The 20,443-nt window shown below is 35.5% G+C and overlaps 1 protein-coding gene across 1 annotated transcript; it reads right to left on the reverse strand.

The window, feature by feature from the left end:
- Positions 1-497: 497 nt before the first annotated feature.
- On the reverse strand, positions 498-18,878 carry LOC120333873 (uncharacterized). The gene is made up of 10 exons (XM_039401252.2): positions 16,508-18,878; positions 16,327-16,404; positions 14,839-14,977; positions 14,215-14,284; positions 6,064-6,131; positions 5,291-5,404; positions 4,494-4,577; positions 3,951-4,085; positions 3,635-3,777; positions 498-3,239 (listed from the first exon to the last, which is right to left on the reverse strand). The coding sequence occupies exons 1-10, from the start codon at positions 16,595-16,597 to the stop codon at positions 3,096-3,098; spliced, it is 1,065 nt and encodes a 354-aa protein (XP_039257186.2). The 5' UTR covers positions 16,598-18,878; the 3' UTR covers positions 498-3,095.
- Between the last annotated feature and the right edge of the window lie 1,565 nt (positions 18,879-20,443).

Below are 20,443 nucleotides of genomic sequence, written 5' to 3' on the forward strand. Positions count from 1 at the left end.
GCATTGTACAGAAAAAGACCCTCGATATTATCACGATACATCTTGTTTTCGACGAAGTGCGCTGTGATATGTGGTACGACAGGTAATACCCAGAGTCGTAGGCAGGTCCGATAAAACTCATATAAGAGCAACTGCACATAGCTATATCTAACCGTGGAAGTCTGATATAGGCAGTGAACTATACGCTGGGTAAGATAAAGAATTCAGAGGACCGAAGTCAAACCCAGAATAAGAAACACAACCGTAGAATATTCCTCACTATAACAGGGACCTGACCTTCCTTTCCACGCAAAATAGCCACGGTGTGGTTACGTTTGCCGACTCTTATTTTGGCCCAGCAAACACGCTAATCTAGTGAAAACGACGTTATCGACTAAATATAACCACAGGTCGCAATTGGTCGGTATGGTTACCGATTCACATTATTTTCGTCAACCCCAGATGCCAAAATAACCGCCTTAAACACAACAATATTGCATAGGAACAAATCTAAAATAGACATTTGAACAATGATAAAAGCACCGGTTTATTAACCAACGATACAAGCCGGAAGAAAAATAAAGTCAAATCATCAGTAAAGTAAAGTTACTTTGTAAAACATTTCTCAAACACAATTGAATTTGCTGATATGGTAGCATAATGGACTAAATTCTACCATAGAATTAATTTAATGCAGCTGGATTCGAGACTATCATAGAAGTTTTTACACCTGCTACCCATGCTTGGCGAAAAAGGCCCTGGAAGATGTCATCACACCATGCTCAGGATGGGGGAGAGAAACCAACCACCAATTGAAGTATAATTAGCGCAGATGAGAGGACGGACTATTAGCACAAAAGCGACATTTTGAAGATGAAAACATAGCTAACATGTACAGGTTCATACAAATTTAGCATTCTTAGGTGGAGCTTGGTGAAGCTATAAAGAACTGTATTAATTTCAGTGTAATGATTCACATGATTAACTAGAAGCCTTACTTAACATAATCCACTAATAATGTTCTAAATTTGAGGTAATGAAAAAAAACAAGGGATACATTCCACAGACACAGAATTGCAAAACATAATTAATGCGATGTTGCAACATCAACTCAGTTCATACAAAGTTAGTGCGCAATTCATAATGTCATCTCAACATAGCAAAATGATGTATAATGAGCAAAAAAAATCAGTTTTTTGTTTTAGATTAAGTCAGTAGCATACAAAGCCTTAATTACTGTAAAATATCAGACTTTAAAACGATTTTGCCATATGGGGCACCAAAAAGAAATTTGAAGAGAAAATAACTTGAAACTATTTTTCAACCTGTGCTACAGTTGACACTCATGTGTATGTAAATACTCTAGAGTGGTGGGACATAGGACATTTTAACGGTTCCCGTCCCATTTGGAAATCCAGAAATACGGAGGTAACTAATTTCGTTCGCCTATTTTACATCAAGTTGTGTGTAAAGGAACGGAAGCCTCGAACTCGTAATAGAACTAAAATAAGGAAAATCGGAATGAAATTATGACCTAACCCTAACCTGGTACACACACTACAGGAGTAGCAGAAATCCTATAACTCGGTACTTCTTGTGATTTTTATTTTTTTGCAAATTTTGACTTTGATTTTAATCAAATGATTTGTTGGGTCTGTAAGCTGTATCAGTTATTTATCATTTGAAAGTATCAATAAAGATAAATAAGTATTAAAGCGAAGGATGTTCTTCATTATTTCCATGTATGAAAAAGGGAAAAATTATAGCACAACAGTAAAGAAATATAATAATTCAAATGTCACAAAAGCGGCTCATATGTGGCACAAAACACAAACACAGCTGGTTATTTAGATATTAGCCAGTATAAGAGATAAAGTTGAAGTAGGTCACATTTTAGAACAGTACGAGAAACAGGAACACTTTTTTTTTATCTGTATGTTAGTTAAAATTGCAACACAAAACTAATTCGGTTCTATACATACACGAATGATACTGGTTCACCCACAGTCCATCTTAGTAGGACGGTTGATCTGGGCACTATTCCTATTCCACCTGGGATTCTATTAAGCAAATGCGCCCCGAAAAATGTTAATAATGAAACTCATAGTGTGAGTGTGCATGAAGTTGGACAGCACCATCTCAGTGATAGTGCAAATAGATAACTTTCTTCCAAGAGAAGACAGGTAAGATTATCAACAGGACATTGATACTTTCTTCTCTGAAACATTACATAGTCCGTATAAAATTGACATTTAGTTCTTAAAACTAAATACAGATAGAAAAACCACACAATTTACAGGGTATGGGAAAACCAAGCAAAAAACGATTGGAATTTGGATGAAAATTGAAGCCTAGTTAAAATTAGGTTTGGGTGTTGGATTTAACATAACTTGATGAACAAACAAATAATTGCAAAGGGCAGTCAAAGGGAGGAAAAAAAGAGCCAAAACCAACACAATAATTCATGATTGTGTCCAACCATCCGAAGTCAACAACCATCATACCATCCGAAGTCAACAAGATAAAAAATCACTCACAAATTTGCAGTCAAACCGGAACAAAGCATAACACAATAAGCAGATTTCAACATTTGTCAATCAATTCTACAAGGCACAACCATTCTGTAGCAAATACACAAAACAATCAAGATTCATTCTCAATACACACCGTACCATAACAAATAAGAGCATGTCAATTGCAACGCATATTTTTATAACTAAAAGTAAATTAGAATAGACATGGTCAGAAAAGATCTGACACAACGAACAAATAGTAAAATAGAAAAAAATCAATAAACTAAAAAAGCTCAATAAACTATCCTTCACCAACTGACAAAACACTTTCTAACAGTATAAGGAAGATTTGTAGCAAAAAATTGGGTAACAGGAAAAATATCATTTTTAAACCCACAGCAATAGGCATTTTTAGAAAGCATAATCCGAGTTCGTTTTTATACACAGTTAAGTGAAGAAAACAAATGTAGTGGGTAGTTGCAATGTCTATTCGGGCACCAATTTCTAAGTTTTCTATTATATTCACGGAGAAAAAATAACGACACATTTACGTTAGTGTTCTTAAAAAAAAATTGAAAAAAAAAGAAGAAAAATTGACACCAGCTAATGGAGGGCTCGTACATGTCTCGATTCACCAGTGTTAATTCTTGGCCTTGGACGTTCTCCAAAAATTAAAGCACTGTCGTCAGTGACGCTTCGAGCCAATGCTTGCATCGATGCCATCATTGTTTCTGGATTGGGAGTGTCCTAGATAAAATTATGTAGAGTTAGAGAGAATTCGAAATATTTCTGTCAATTTATATTCCAAACCTAGCATTTGGTGCTACCCTTGTTGGGGAGCCTGGCCAATGAGGAATATATATTCTTGCTTCATCTGAACACACAGACTGTATGGAAACAAAGTAAATTTGTCACATGAAATGTATGTACTGATTCACAACAAACACTGGCTATGTGAGTAACAAATTTTCCAATTTACCATGATTTATCAATGCCGAATTAATAACCAGGAAATGCATTTAGGTAGTGGACTCATACCCTATTTATCTCAATATTAATTTACCCCTTGAAAAACACATTATACTACAATAGTGATTAAAGGGCCAAACTGTTGATATTCAAATGAGTTAGAATTTTCTTACATGGAAACCTCTTTGAACAGGTCTGGAACGGCTGACACCGGCGAAGGCCGTTGGAACATTTTGCTTATTATTCTGTGCATTATAAACGACTGGAGCACGAGGACCTTGGTTATCCGTAAATCTTGGAACTTCGGTTTTTTGCACTAAAGTATAGAATAATACCATATTAGCATGAGGAAAAATAACTGTTATAATTAATCCACCAGGAAGTATTGAAAACATGATTTTTGAACATTTAAACAACATTAATCCAGATGCTAAATAGTCTTTATTTCTTTTTGTTTACTAAGTAATTCATCTTTTTTATTTCACTCACCAAAATTCATATTAATATTGACAGGTAATGATGTTGCAAATTGATTCGGATCATTATGCGATTGATTATCAATTGGAGGTCTGTGTATAGTAGATAGATGGTGATGGTTTCCATATACTCGTTGAGGTCTCGGTACTTGAAAAAGAAACCAAAACAATAGATTTTACAATTTACTTTCTTTCTAAATTATAAGGCTTCATGAGAAAATGGTCATGAATGTTGACAAAAAGAAACTTTCAGATGAATTGTCATAATGTGCATTAACTGTCTCTACTCTTAATAAGGAAAATGAGCCAATCTTAAACGCTGAAACTATAGTAATTTTACAGCCTTTTCAAAACACACTGAAGTTATGCAATATTTAATTATGGCAGTTTAGTATTACTTTAATAAAAGTGATTTAGCGCACAGTATATAACCATAAAACTCAACTTTTTTTATATAAACAAATGGCTGGAAAACAGCAGCACAAACAAATAATAAATTTTTTTTCAATTCTTCTTAATTAATACAGTTATTCTATATTAAGTTCACAAAACATACTATCAGAAATTTCATCATCGCTATCATCGTCATCCGTTTCTGAATCATCTTCTGATGTCCTATCTGATTGTTGCTCAAATAATACTGAATAGAATTCACATGATGTAGAAGTGACATATGTGATCATATGTACTAATTACATCAAACTGTCACTTTATAGTTAAGGAATTGCAGTCCCATTACATGCTAGTAAAAGTGATCCAGCTTATGGAAAAATATTTCATGTCACTGTCTAAATTTATGAATTGAAGGAAAATAACAATATTTTATTATACAGTGAATAAGTTTTTAAAATAATAATTACAATAGCTTACGATTTTCCAAATAATTCAAATATTACTCATAATTTTAGGTACTGTCGTATAATTTTAGGTATGTGTACCAGGTTAGGATTAGGCAATAATTTTATTCCGATTTTTCTAATTTTAGTTCTATTACAAGTTCGGGGACTGTCTGTGTTATCCAAGTGAATATCCCCCTGCCTATAGGTTTCAGTCCCTTTACACAACTTGATGTGAAGTAGGCGAACAAAATTAGTTAACTCCATATTGGTACGCATATTTCTGGAGCGCCTAATTTTATAATTATGGAAGCTTAGCATAATAATGATTTCCTGTGACAAGTTTGCAATGAATTTTTCAGTAGGTAGGCTATTTATATAACATCTTTTATTTGTAATTATTCTAACAATCAAGGTTACCATTTCACTATATGGGTGATCATCCTCATGGCCTTATCTATACTCTGATAGACATTCTTACACAACTAGGTTGAGATATTATACAGGTACTACATACAATTTTCATCCAGCTCAAAATCTGACTTTTCGCCATTAGTAGTTCGCTCTGATTTTTTGCGACTTCCACGTTTATTTCCTCGTCTGGCAGAATCAGAGTTCACAACAGGAAATCCTGAAATTAAAACTTGAAAATTATACCTTTTCATGGTAAATTCAATGACATTGAAAATAATTTTGATAGCCGCAGTTTGTATATATTAATATTATTATTAAGAATTCCCTGTCCTTAAAATAAAATTATAATTCAAGTGAAATTTGAGATGAATCATAGTTTTGCGGCATCTGCTTTATTGGCTATGACAGTATATATTTATTATGTTTCAGACCATATGAAAGATAAATGAATTTTTTTTATTCATATTTCATACTATTTATTAAATTTATCGAATAACTAACACCAATTTAAAATAACAGAAAGCAAATTACATGCAATCTAATATATTTATTCAATTTATATAACACTTGTTTTTTACCATTTCATCATGTTAGTTCGCTTCTGAGTTATGAGTAAATTTAAGATCTAGAATGCCCCTTGCAATTGCAACTGCCGCTGCAGGTATGACACAAGAACACAATATAACGATTTACCATGCCCCCAAGCTTGATATCAAAGTACAAATAGATACAATATTCTTGTTTCATGTTTGAACCTTTTTATCAACTTTTCTGAATTTCTTTTGTATTGTGCGTTAGTATTTTTGTACCATAGTGGAATTCAAGTTAAATTATTTTCGTCTACAACAAAATAATTTTAGACAAAGCCAAGGTTACCTGATTGTCCAAAGTTCAATCGAGGGTTTTGTTCTAATTTGAGAGATTGAAACGAAGAGCATAAAGATCTGAACAAATAGAAGAAATCAAACAGTCAAAAAATTGACACATGAGAATAATAAGGTATTGATGATCGAGGATAAGGTATTAAAAGAGGGGTCATATTCTTTCTACGGACCATGCTTGAGAAATAATTGAAGTTAAAAAATTAAGTCAATGATAAACTTATTGTTAAAGGTTGCATCGTTTGAGCTTGTATAATCATCGAAAATACAACGAATTTGACATTTTATCCTTACAACGATACTAGTTACTTATAAGCATCGGGATGCAATCTACATGAACATTACCTATTTCAATTTGCTGAAAGTATTTATCAAAAAATAATCATCTTGTATCCAGTTATCAAAAATCTATTCACACAAATTTAGCCTAAAATTAAAGCTTTTGAAAATGAAACCATGTATCTTTCCAGTCTTTTATTTTGTAAATATACCATAATTTGTGTAAGACGCCACAGAATTATTCAATAAAAATTTTCAGTTTAGTTTAGAGTTTAGTTTAGTAAAGAATTTGTTATTGGTAATAGTTTTAGCAATTTCAGAACTGTTATCCATAACCAAGGTCTGAAAATTGAAATATATATATTTAATTGTAAATGAGATGTATTATTAATATTGTATGTATTGATAATTGATATCTGAAAAACAAGTTCCACTATACAGTTATTTAGCCTCAGTGAATAAATTTAGAAATTTGCAAATAGAAAATAAAAAAAATATCAATAATAACAAGAGAGCTACGCCCAAATATATGGACACGTCTGTTCGCAGTACCGTCAGATCACAGTCTACAAATATATATTCACACCAAGCGAAGCAGTACAGTAGGAAACAAAATGGCGTCCGATGTCCGCAGAACGTTTAATGACGTCATAGCAAACAAAAACAAATCTCACAGAGCTAACAGAAATATTTGAAATAAATAAAAGTAATAGCATTCTGGAGAAAAATTTCATCTTTAACCAGTAAAAATTTCGAAGCAATCGGTCCAGTAATGAAAGAGAAAAGCGTTTTTTTAGATTTTCCACTAGATGTCCAAAAAGTGTCAAAGAACAACAACAACAAGACCAACATAATATTGAAACAATCGTTACGCCCACTTCGTGTCCAAAAAGCATTGCTCAAAAATACATGAACATGAAGGCCGCATAACATGAAACAAAGAGCCTGACTGGAACTAACCCTATTTTCAACAATTTTTTCACCAGTGACTCTTGTGTATTGTTCATTTGTCTTATATATCATTTTTCTTAGATTTGAGGACCACTAACTAGAGGAAAAAGAATCGATTTTTTTCTCTACTAAAAGTTGTCCTAACAACAACAATAATTTAACAAAATGATCAAATGTATACCTCCTGTCCCATAGAAAAGGATCCAAGTATTCAGCTATGAAATATGACATATTTTAAAAACTATATAACTTTTGACTTTTTGATGACCTTTCATATGTCTGCCTAGTAATCAATCATATTTATCTGAGTCAAAAAATAGTAATCAACATAATCATGTGATAGCATTACTAAGCCATTCAATGATTAATTTATTTCATACATCTGTGAACACTTCCTTATAGTTATTCCATCCCTACAGTTTTTCTACAATTTCAATATTATTGCAAATGTATCATTTCAAAAATTTCCTGATTTCATTACGATATCTTAGTTTATTAATAGCTAGGCGAAATCTCTCACCTTCAAAGAAGTTAGAAGTTACAATCATTATTAGAATTGGTATTTAGACACAGTTTTGAATCATCGATACTTTACACAAATTAAATGCTTTATTATAAAAACTTTTCCAAAAAGATAAAACAAAATTAATTTGTCAAAAAGACATTTTCTAATATCTGTCTTTTAGAAATCTGTCATTGTTGAACATTACATTATATTTCATTGCATGTTTTAACTGTTTCGTTCTTGTTCTTCAGATTGTATTTTACTTAGATTGCTTAACTTGGTTGGCCTTGTACTATAGTTAATACTTCATGTGAATTGATTTAAATATGGCGCTGCGAACAGAAGACAGTTGGAGAGATTTTTTCATATCAGCTGAAATACCTGCGGAGGAAGCATCAATATATTCTAGAAAATTCATGGAAAACCGTATAACTGAAGTCACACTTCCTAATCTATCTAAAACAGATTTGTCTGATTTGGGTATCCAAGCTGTTGGGGATATTTTAGCCATCCTCAGCCACAGCAAAGCAAAAATGACACTCGAAGCCCACACACAACAAACAATAGATGCACCAAGAAATGACTCTAATATCATAAAGCCTCCTCCACCCAGAATGCCGCGGATAGAAATAAACATGACACGACCTCAATTTCGAAAATTCAAAACAGATTGGGAAGTGTTTAAGAAAATGACAAGACTTTCTGATGAACAATACAGTTCCCAGTTATACAACATGTGCGATGAAGCAGTTCAAACAAGCATAATCAACACAGTAACGGACTTTTTCAGTCTCGATGAAGAGGATACTCTTAAAGCAATTGAAACAATTGTTACACAACGTTCAAACCCCACAGTTCATCGCATGAACTTTGGTGCAATAATTCAAACAGAAACAGAATCTATTCAGGAATTCATCACCAGACTGAAGTCAGTAGCAGTGGACTGTGAATTTTCTTGTCCTCAATGCAAACACAACCTATCGTCACACCACGTTCGAGATCAATTCATCAGAGGTGTCCATAGCACAAGCCTCCAGACTGAATTGCTCGCCAAGGCCAACCAATTTAAGACGTTAGAAGATGTTATCAAACATTCAGAAGCCTTTGAAACCGCTGTAAGAGACCAATCAAAACTTCAGAAAACCGCAGAAGTATATGCGGCACAAACTTACAACAAACAAACACCAAACACCCGCGAATCGCAAAGGCCATGCGCAGGTTGTGGAAGTCTATCTCACGGATTTCCAGGTTCAAGGAACCGTTCAACAAAATGTCCTGCCTGGGGGAAAACTTGCACCAACTGTAAACAGCTCAATCACTTTGCTCGAGTTTGCCGACAGGTGAATCAGCCCCAGAAAAACCAACCACAAGCAGAAGCTAATGCCCTACTAGCTCATGTACGTTATAACAAAAAACGTCACTGCTTTACTACAGGACAACATGGAATGGATGAAATTCAAGCAACAGTACATCCATTTCCTCAGAATCGCAACTCGAAACCATGCACGGTACTAATATTCCCAGATAGTGGAGCAAACATTTGCTTAGCTGGCCCAAAGCATTTGCAGAGCATGCAAATCAAACAAAATCAGTTGCTTAAATGTCATAAGATAGTGACGGCAGTTGGAGGATCAACACTGACTTGCTTCGGCTGGCTGCCGGTCAAATTTATAATTGGTGGACACTCTACCACACAACAAGTTTACATTTGTAACAAAGTGGATCGTATGTACTTCAGTCGCCAAGGCTGCATTGATACCAGAATCCTTTCTAAAGCATTTCCTTACCCTATGGAAATGGAAGCAAACGTGGCAAAAATTAGCACAGCAGACATCCCCACTAGTGAGAATTCATTGGGCCAATTACCGAAACGACCAAGAAATTTGCCATTCCCACCAATGGACACGAACGTCCCCCGACTGGAAAAGTACTTATTGGCGGAATTTGCAAACACTGCATTTAACAATGTCACACCATTTCCAAAAATGAATGCACCCCCAGCCCACATTCACCTAAAGTCTGATGCTCAACCATTTGCACATCATACTCCTATTCCAGTACCATACCACTGGAAAGAAGCAGTGAAATCCAGTCTAGACAGAGATGTAGAAAGGGGTATTATAGAACCTGTCCCTGTAGGGCAACCAGTTGAATGGTGCAGCAGAATGGTAACAATTGCAAAGAAGGATGGCACACCCAGACGTACTATAGACCTCCAGCACCTAAACTCCCAGTCATTGAGAGAAACTCATCATTGTCAGACACCATTTCAACTGGCATGTCAGATACCTCCTAAAACTAAAAAGACCGTACTGGATGCTGTAGATGGATATCACGCCATAGAACTGGATGAGGAAAGTCAGCATTTAACGACTTTCATAACTGAATGGGGAAGATACATGTACAAACGAATGCCTCAAGGATTCATTGCAGCTGGAGATGCATACACAAGACGTTATGATGATATTATAAACAATACACCTCGCAAAGTAAAATGCGTTGACGACACGCTACTATATGATACAAATATAGAAGAAGCCTTCTTCCACACTTGGGATTACCTAGCAACATGCGAAACAAATGGCATTGTACTGAATTCAAAGAAATTTAAATTTTGCAGAGACACAATCTCATTCGCAGGATACAACATAACACCAGATGGCATAACACCATCAGCAGAACTTCTCAAAGCAATTAGAGATTTCCCAGTCCCTAAAGACATCACTGGAGCCAGATCTTGGTTTGGTTTAGTTAATCAAGTTTCATGGGCTTATTCAATAAGTGAAATAATGTTACCTTTTCGTGAACTCATAAAGCCAAACTCAAAATTTTACTGGGATGAAGCTTTGGAAAAAATATTTGAAACATCAAAACAATTACTGTGTGAGACAGTTAAACAGGGCATACGTTCCTTTGACACAAAACGTGCAACTTGCCTCCAATGTGACTGGAGCAAAGATGGGATCGGATACGTTCTTCTTCAAAAATACTGTGATTGCTCGATCGATAAAGTTCCTATTTGCTGCAAAGATGGTTGGCATTTGGTTTATGCCAACTCCAGGTTCACCACGCCAACAGAAAGTCGATACTCACCCACTGAAGGAGAAGCATTAGCAGTATCCTGGGCCTTACAACACGCACGAATGTTTACCTTAGGTTGCCAAAACCTCATTGTGTCCACTGACCACAAACCCTTATTGGGAATCTTTAAAGATCGAGACCTGGATAGTATTAAAAATCCTCGAATACAAAACTTGAAAGAACACACCCTGCGATATAGATTCACAATGCAGCATTGCCCAGGGAAATGGCACAAAGCACCAGATGCTTTATCACGCAATCCCACAGCCTTGGAAATAACAGATACGAAAAATGCAGTGATGGACATAGCACGAAATGACCCATCATCTGATGAAGTAACAACAACAGAGCAGTGCGAAGCTCGTGTTCACGCAATTCAACAATCTGTCATCAACTCAATAAATGATGACGATGCGCTTGTGACCCTGGATCACATTAGAAGCCATGGAAAGTCTGACAAAAGCTACAACATACTCATCAAAACAATTGAGAATGGATTCCCTAACACAAGACATGGGACACCGCCTGAAATCCGGGATTATTGGGGTGTGAGAGATCGCCTATCAACTAAAGACAATGTAATACTAATGGACTCTCGCATAGTTATTCCCACTCCCCTTCGCAAGACCATACTGAGGTCACTCCACTCTGCGCATCAATGGATCACAGGCATGAAAGCAAGAGCAAACCAATCAGTCTATTGGCCGGGCATGAACGCCATGATCCGAAACTTTCGATTTGGATGCCTCACCTACACGAAATAAGCTCCATCTCAAACTAAAGAGCCAATGATATCGAGCCCGGCGCCACAGTATCCCTTTCAACACATATGCGCCGACTACTTTGTACTGGGGAACCACTGCTACCTAACTGTTGTAGACAGATTCAGTGGTTGGATCAGTATTTTTCATTACCCACCACATCGATCAATCACTAAAGAGCTCATCAACTCATGTCGTGGGTTATTCACATCCTATGGAGCACCAGAAGAATTTGACTCAGACGGTGGACCTCAATTCACCTCATCCGAATTCCAGAACTTTTTAACTGATTGGGGAATAAAGCATCGAAAGTCCTCAGCATCTTACCCACAATCTAATGGACGGGCAGAGCTCGGAGTTAAAACTGCCAAGAGGATCATTCGTGATAGCACATCACCTGACGGTTCTCTGAATAATAATAAGGCAGCACAGGCAATCCTACAATACAGGAACACTCCTCTGCAAGACATTGATCTCAGCCCAGCTCAGATACTTCTGCATAGACAACTGCGGGATCACGTTCCTACAAATCCACAGCATTACCGTCCCCATCCACAATGGATTATATCTGCAGGGGAACGTGAGCAGAAACTAGCTAACCGCCATCACATCATTATCGACAAATATAACAACACATCGAGACAACTCCCTCCACTGTCAGTTGGGACAACAGTCGTTATACAATCACAAGTCCCAAACAAGCCACGACACTGGAACAGGACTGGTCGAATTGTAGAAATCCTACCTTACAGACAATACAAAATCAGAGTAGATGGCTCGGGAAGAGTGACTATACAAAACAGACGATTTATACGACCTTGCATCATCATTCAACCTCCGCCGATCATGCCATTCTCACCAACAATTCCCCCCAGCGGAGAGAGAGATGAAGACATTGGAAACTCTGGGAGTCATAATGCAGGAACTACTCAAGACACTCCGGTGGAAATACAACCAAGTCATCATGTGAGCCCATCGCTAACCAGCAGAGCTCCAAGATTGCCTAGGGCGCTTCAGAGGTTACAGCCCTACAACAAGCCAGGACGACTTGAGGAGAACTATAATGTTAACTGAACTGAACAAAACATTTCTTAATTTAAAAGACTCTGCGCCTCTGCCGGAGGGTGGAGATGAACATTACATTATATTTCATTGCATGTTTTAACTGTTTCGTTCTTGTTCTTCAGATTGTATTTTACTTAGATTGCTTAACTTGGTTGGCCTTGTACTATAGTTAATACTTCATGTGAATTGATTTAAATAATTGTTTTGAATGCTGCATTAGGCCAGTGGTTCCCAACCTTTTTACCCTGGTGGACCGGTAAAATTAAATTAATTGTGTTGGCGGACCGGCAAAAATTTGAGATAACCCGAACAGAAACGAATAACATATATTTGCGTAATAGAATGCAATTCCGGGCACCCAATATGCTTCCAGGTGTGCAAAATATACACACCTAAAAAAAAAACATGGAGAAAAACTAACGCAGTAACTGTTTGAAAATACGGACAACAGTTTGATCGTAAATATATACTACTACGGTTTGATTGCTCGAATATGGGTATTCGTTATCAAGAAACATCTAAAATTGTTTCAAGTAATTCTGTTTTAAATCTGAACTGTAAAGTTGAATCACAATTTTAATCAAGCCTTTTCTTTTTCGTTGGGTTTATCATAATAATCCCTCTGCAGTTGATTGACGCCTTGAATGAATGAATTTACATCACAATGATAAAGTCGTTGATGACTTGGCACCAAGCTCAAAATCCTACTGTGTCTGCTCAAAATACTGGAAAAGATCTCTGCAGCCCATGCTTTTTTGCGCTCGTGGCCACCTGTAGGGTTGCAACAAGTTCATACATCACTTGAAAACTATACTGTTTTTGACTGTTTTCTGGTTTAAAAAGAAAGAAATATGCATAACGTATGATATAGATTTTTTAGGTTTCTGAATCTTACCAGATTTCATAGAGCGAATTCGTGATGAATCGGAGCCAAAAAAGCGAAAAGTGTGATTGCTCGGCGCCATGATGTCGCGAAAGACGTCGCAATATGACGGCGGAAAACAACAAAACAACGGAATTTCTCGTGGACCGGCAATAAAAGCTTCGCAGACCGGCACCGGTCCGCGGACCGGCGGTTGGGAACCACTGCATTAGACTACCGTAATAATTCTAGTGTAGTTGAGACCATAAATATGATCAATCAGTGATTTTTACATTTGAAATTACAGATGCGTAACAAAACACATTAAATTATCCTATAATCTGTTCGTCAGCCTCGCAAATAATTTTGCGAAAAACCAAACAACACAAAATCAAAACTGAATGGTTACCATAAAACTGCAAACTCTTGCAAGAAAAATTGTTACAAATAAATTCTGAATGACATCAATGCTGAATAAGCAACTACACACAACAAGGAAAATACTTTTATGGATATACTCATATACCAATTTTACAACACATGGAACCTTGAGCACCATGTACTACAGAATCAGTAAAACGTTATCACTATATAAAACTGGAAATTATTGTTGATTGAGACGAAGAAAAAATTATAAAATACCTTGCGACAGCCTGACTGTGATGAGTCTCTTCTGCACGAATAGGTTGTCTGATTGGAATCGAAGTTGCAGCTGAAAAAATAAGGAAAATTGGTCAAAAATAGATGCTATATGATAGTATTAAATATAATTCTTTATTTATGTAAAAAATGTGACAAGTCTGTGTTTATGTTCATAGATGTTTTACTATAAAACTATTTGCTGATCAGTGTATTTTCATAATAATTGGCAGTATAACCACAATTTGCATAGGAGTACAAAAAACCATGCATTAATTTTCTGCATGATAGTTCAATTCAAAAGGCAACGTAGAAATTGAAAAAAAAACACCTTTTGAATATGGAAAAACCCAAATAATTCTGCTACAATACAATCATCAATACAAAATCATAAAAATAATAATAAATCATTATTCAATTAGTCAACAACATATGTTTGTTAAGATTTTCTTTCCCAAGAGATTATTAAAGTACTGAACTGAACCGTGGCCTTGCTATTTTGATAAGAGCGCACGAACATTGTCAATTGTGGTAGACCAAATAAATTGAAGGTCAAAAAGGTCGTAAGTGCGCTATGAACATGGCTGAAGTCAACAATTTCCAATAAAAAATATATCAGTAGCCTACCTGTTGTACTTGAATTAGCATTATGTCCCCATCCATTGCCGACAACATTTTTCTGAGAAACTTGAGATGAATTTTTAATATGTTCCAAACATTCACGAAGTCGTCGCAATATATCTCCATGGCCATGCAAAGCTACAGACTAAAAATCAAAAACCTACTTCAAGATATTTTCATATGAAGCAATTATTTATTGAGGAGTTTTAGAAAACAAAATGAAGTTGAACTCTATATACAAATTGCTGACAAATACTTTAATAATGACATGAAGACAAACCAAGATGCCATGTATCTTATCTGGAAGTTTAATATTTCTAATACAGATCTACTTGATTACGGACAATTACGGTAATTGACAATCAGATAATCAGGAATTAAAAAAAATAGTAATCAAATTGAACGTAAATTTAAATATCTTTTTCAATTCACAACTGAAATCTACAAGAATGATAGTCACATTACTAACTAGTTCTTTTCCTAAGCAAACTATTTTATATCTGTCACCAACAGGCTAGTGCATAATGCAGTAGCAGTCATAATTCTGTATGGTCCGTGTGATAGTTAGGTAATAATAAATCAGTAAGTGTGATGAATATTGAATTTGCCACAATTTTATGTCTTGTTTGAAAAGCACTTTAGTTCTAGAACTTTCGACTATACATGATTCTTTTAGCATAAGATGACAGTATATTATACCGGGTGAAATCCCATGCAAAAATAAACAAAACATCCAACCAGTTAAACAATTGTGAATTTGATTGCACCATTGTTGACTTTTTCCTATAATAAATATTGAATATGTACCCTATGTCCTTTGCAAACAAGGATTACACAAGACTGAGGGAAGTCACTTTACTTCTATCGCGTATTATAATATTTTTTCTTTGTATAAAAGTTGGATGTAAAATTACAATTATCTCATAATAAAAATGAGGTTAGACGTCATGTTGACCGCAAACTTATTTTTCAAGATTCTATTTAAAAGTTATGATTCCTATTCCAACACGTTTTAATAATAAACTGAAAATCATTGTTTCACACAGTTCACAAAATTTACGAGATCATACACACTATAATGAAATGGGATCTAAAATTAGCCGAGTTCAAGAATTTATAGTAAAATTAAATAAAAAAATAACATGGAAAAACAAGTCAAAACCATGAATTAAAATGTTAGAAATACGAAGATATTAGCAGCCAATGTTGCCCTCAAATAAAATAACTTGACAAATACAGTTAAGAGTTAAGCAGATATCTCTATCTCTTTTGAAAGCTTAAATCTTAAACAAGATTTTGTTATAGAACTAAAAATGTTTCCTGACGTAAATATATTCATGCAAAAATTCCAGAATACCAAAAAAACTCATCGGGTAATAGCAAAATCAATATTAATAAAGTCATTGTTGGTGCTTTAACAATTAAAAATGGCTCAAGGTAGGAATAAAGCAATAAAACTTCTTGAACAAGTAGTACCAAATTATAATATCTTACACTTTCTGTATTAGCCATTGGAGCATCGCCTGCACCTTGTTGCATTGAGGACTTCAAGTAGCTTGTCACAACTGCAACCTAGAAAAAAAATAACGCATAAAAATTTAAGCACAAAATATTAGTACAAATCCATTTTGAGCAAAAAATATTCAAAATCTTCACAATCTGAGAAATGACTTACCTCACTTCCTGTGATTTCGGCATAATCATTCACAGCTTTTTTGAGAGCATTCCATGCATGTTTTTGATGATGTGGCATTCCAAAATCCATGGTACCAAAGGAGTGTTCACACAAAGTGAACTTACCCTCAAATTAACTGTTATTAAATTGAACTTCAGATCAAAGACTTGAATAAAAAATAAAAGATAAAGTTACTATCATTACAATGTACATTTATTTACTTAGAAAGAATATATAGGATTTTGGAAAGTTATTGCTCATAGCAGAACATATATTTAAAATTAAATTAATATTACAGGTTTATCCCTCATGCAGCAAAAGCACAGTTATTGTTTAGTAATGTATTGATCCCTTGACTGGTAATTTCTTTTCAATAGAAATGACGGTGATTTCTTTTTGTCATAGAGAATGCAGCATTGTATCGAATTTTTATGTATTATTTATATGAACATCAGGCCATAGTTTTAATTTTGGCCATCACTCATATTGATATTGCAGTATTGTGATTTTAAGTTGTCAAAGTATCATAATTAGGGTGTTTTTTTAGGAAATTTGCATAAAACAAAGTCACACATACTCAGTCAGAAAGGGAGATTGGTCTCTGCGAAAAGTTACTAGCAGTGACAACCAACAAATTGCCAAGAGCTGATAAGACAGAAAAATGATTTGAAGTAATGAATTCCACATAACTGAAGTAGGCCTATATAACACAATCCATTTTAATATCTGTGAAATAAGCACAGTAACGCAACCTTTTTTTTTCAATGAGAAATAGTTTGGGCGCAAGTTGGAAGCCAATCATATTTTATAGTCTATTTTGAATTCAGTAAGAAAGCATTTGATCAAAAAGCGTCAACAAGAAATGAATCATCAATTTTAAAACAATATGATATTCCATTATTCTTACACAAATTGTGTAAGCATACACATTATACTGTCATAACAAAAATTTATATTGGTAATATTTCTAGTGCACATAAAATTATATATTCCCACTACAATTTAATTTTTTACTACAGTAGTCAGTGCAGTAGGGATTATTTATCTCCCTAATTCCCTTCTTCCAGGCTATATTTATGTCTTGCTTTGGATACTTGCTACGAATGTAATGTTGCTTATTTGAACAGAGCTAGCAATAAATGTATTTCGGACATTAAAATCCAGCTGTCTGAAGAACTAATAGAATATTTCATCACATAACCGAAATGCTGTATATAGATATAACACTCATTCATCGGTCGCCTATTGGTCCAGAAGTGATTGGAATAATTCGCTGATTGATTTGTATAGAAAAATTCAGTTACGGTCCAAATACTGTTAAAGTCATGTCAGTAGGTTATAACTGTTTTCGGATTTTACGGAAATAATTTCTGTGAAGCTAGCGGAATGTTGCAAAATTTAAGCTGACAAAATCGCAGAAAATCCCCACACATAAAAACAATGTTCCCTCTGATTACTTGTTAGAAATTGTATATTTCAATTAGTTTTACGATTCTAAAACAATTAGTAACAACACTAATATTCTTGCCAATATATCAGTATATATAGTACACATGCTAAAACAATTGTAAATGAATAATAGAACCCTTACATTTTAAGTTGTTTAAAAATGACTGAATTTTGTACAATGTCAGTGCGATAACATGGGTCAACCATCGAATCAAATCTAGGAATTCAATTCTTCGGACTTTAAAATTCAAAGCGAAGAGGGGCTCGATTAACAGCAATTTTATTTTAATTACAACTTCCTATTATTCAAAAATATTATCAAGATATTGTCATATTTATAAGTATTGCAACATTTCCTTTGTCAGTTTGTTTCGCACTGTATTCTCTTGTTTTGTGTTATACTATTCTATCAGTCTATATGCAGATATGTCTGTATGTACAATTTTAACATCTCCATTCATAACTCTTTAATTCAAAGAGTAATAAGTTAGCACTGTAGCATTACTGCATTAAATCAATTAACAATAGCGCGATTTCGACTAGTACCATATAAATGAAATCTATTACATTCAATTTAGTCCTTGACGTATAAACTGACAAAACAAAATTTATATCTGTAAACGAAGATTTAAAATTTGTATTCAAAATTCGTGTTATACCGTAATTTTTAGCACGATAAATTCTGGACGTGGCTTCTTCAGTCTGTCAGTAGGCTATGGCAGAACTGCGATAAAATCCCACTTTGACTACCGATGTTTATGCCTACGAATAGTGCTTCCGAATTACATTGAAGTGGGTAAATGCACCAATGCTGCAATTGGGATAAAACAATCTATTTCTGTATTTCCACAGTAGTGCATCTCCTTTTGCCTTATCGAGCGCAGCGAAAAGCAAGACAGACAGACAGACTGCAGATTGCCTCGGTTTCTAGTCACTTTGGATTGCCTCACGAAGATAGCATCACGTGATAATTACACGCAAGACTGATTTCTGAATCGCACGTGTTTTTCCATCAGCTGAGAGCGCAGGTGCTGAATTGTCGAATGAGTTACCGTACCGTGGGTTGAATAACTGAATACAGAATAAGTGGTCTACAGAAGTAGCCTATACCGGCACCATAAGTTAATTTCGATTTCATAGTCCTGTAGTCTGTAAAGCCGACACGCAGATACGGTACACATATCTGCATATGGTACCGGTATAAACACTGAAACAAGGATAAAAGCATGGTTAAGGCTGTAAGGTATAGAATACAGGAATACCGGTATGGCATTTTCGCCGATTATTCAACAAACATCTGAACATAGAGCTGTTGCAGTGTCAGAATGTTGAAATAACGAGGGAATGTTGAAATAACGAGAAAGGCGCGACATTTATTAACAGGGCTGGGTTTTGATTTGGCCTTATTAAAGGCAGTAAAGGAGTTCTGGAGTTATACCACAGCATTTTTCGCTATACCAGTATCAGAGTATAGTATACTGGTAGGCTGACAGCTAACTCGCCATGAGGGCTAACTCGCCATGGACCACTCGCCATGCGACGGCGGTTAACGGGTTAGCCTGCAACTGTGCGGAGGCTCTTCTTGTAATGGGAGATGGAAAGGTGGCTGTTTATACTAACAACTCTCTCTCTCGAAATGGCGATGTCGATGGTCAATTATAAAGAATAAAGACATGGCGAGTTAGCCCTCTCTCTCTCTCGAACTCGCGATGTCGATCGTCAATTATAAAGAATAAAGACATGACGAGTTCGCCCTCTCTCTCTCTCGAACTCGCGATGTCGATCGTCAATTATAAAGAATAAAGACATGGCGAGTAGCCCTCTCTCTCTCTCGAATTCGCGATGTCGATCGTCAATTATAAAGAATAAAGACATGGCGAGTTAGCCCTCTCTCTCTCTCGAAATGGCGATGTCGATGGTCAATTATAAAGAATAAAGACATGGCGAGTTAGCCCTCTCTCTCTCTCGAACTCGCGATGTCGATCGTCAATTATAAAGAATAAAGACATGGCGAGTTAGCCCTCTCTCTCTCTCGAACTCGCGATGTCGATGGTCAATTATAAAGAATAAAGACATGGCGAGTTAGCCCTCTCTCTCTCTCGAACTCGCGATGTCGATCGTCAATTATAAAGAATAAAGACATGGCGAGTTAGCCCTCTCTCTCTCTCGCGATGTCGATGGTCAATTATAAAGAATAAAGACATGGCGAGTTAGCCCTCTCTCTCTCTCGAACTCGCGATGTCGATCGTCAATTATAAAGAATAAAGACATGGCGAGTTAGCCCTCTCTCTCTCTCGAACTCGCGATGTCGATCGTCAATTATAAAGAATAAAGACATGGCGAGTTAGCCCTCTCTCTCTCTCGAAATGGCGATGTCGATGGTCAATTATAAAGAATAAAGACATGGCGAGTTAGCCCTCTCTCTCTCTCGAACTCGCGATGTCGATCGTCAATTATAAAGAATAAAGACATGGCGAGTTAGCCCTC

This window comes from Styela clava, chromosome 15 (genome assembly GCF_964204865.1).
Source record: "Styela clava chromosome 15, kaStyClav1.hap1.2, whole genome shotgun sequence".
In the NCBI taxonomy this organism is placed as follows: domain Eukaryota; kingdom Metazoa; phylum Chordata; class Ascidiacea; order Stolidobranchia; family Styelidae; genus Styela; species Styela clava.

Excerpts from the sequence above, each read along its gene's own strand:
- LOC120333873 (XM_039401252.2), bottom strand. The coding sequence starts at position 16,597 with ATGGATTTTGGAATGCCACATCATCAAAAACATGCATGGAATGCTCTC. Across the intron at positions 14,978-16,326 it reads CAATGGCTAATACAGAAAGT|TCTGTAGCTTTGCATGGCCA; the intron begins GTAAGATATTAT and ends TTTGATTTTTAG. Across the intron at positions 4,086-4,493 it reads CGATGATGAAATTTCTGATA|TACCGAGACCTCAACGAGTA; the intron begins GTATGTTTTGTG and ends TTCTTTTTCAAG.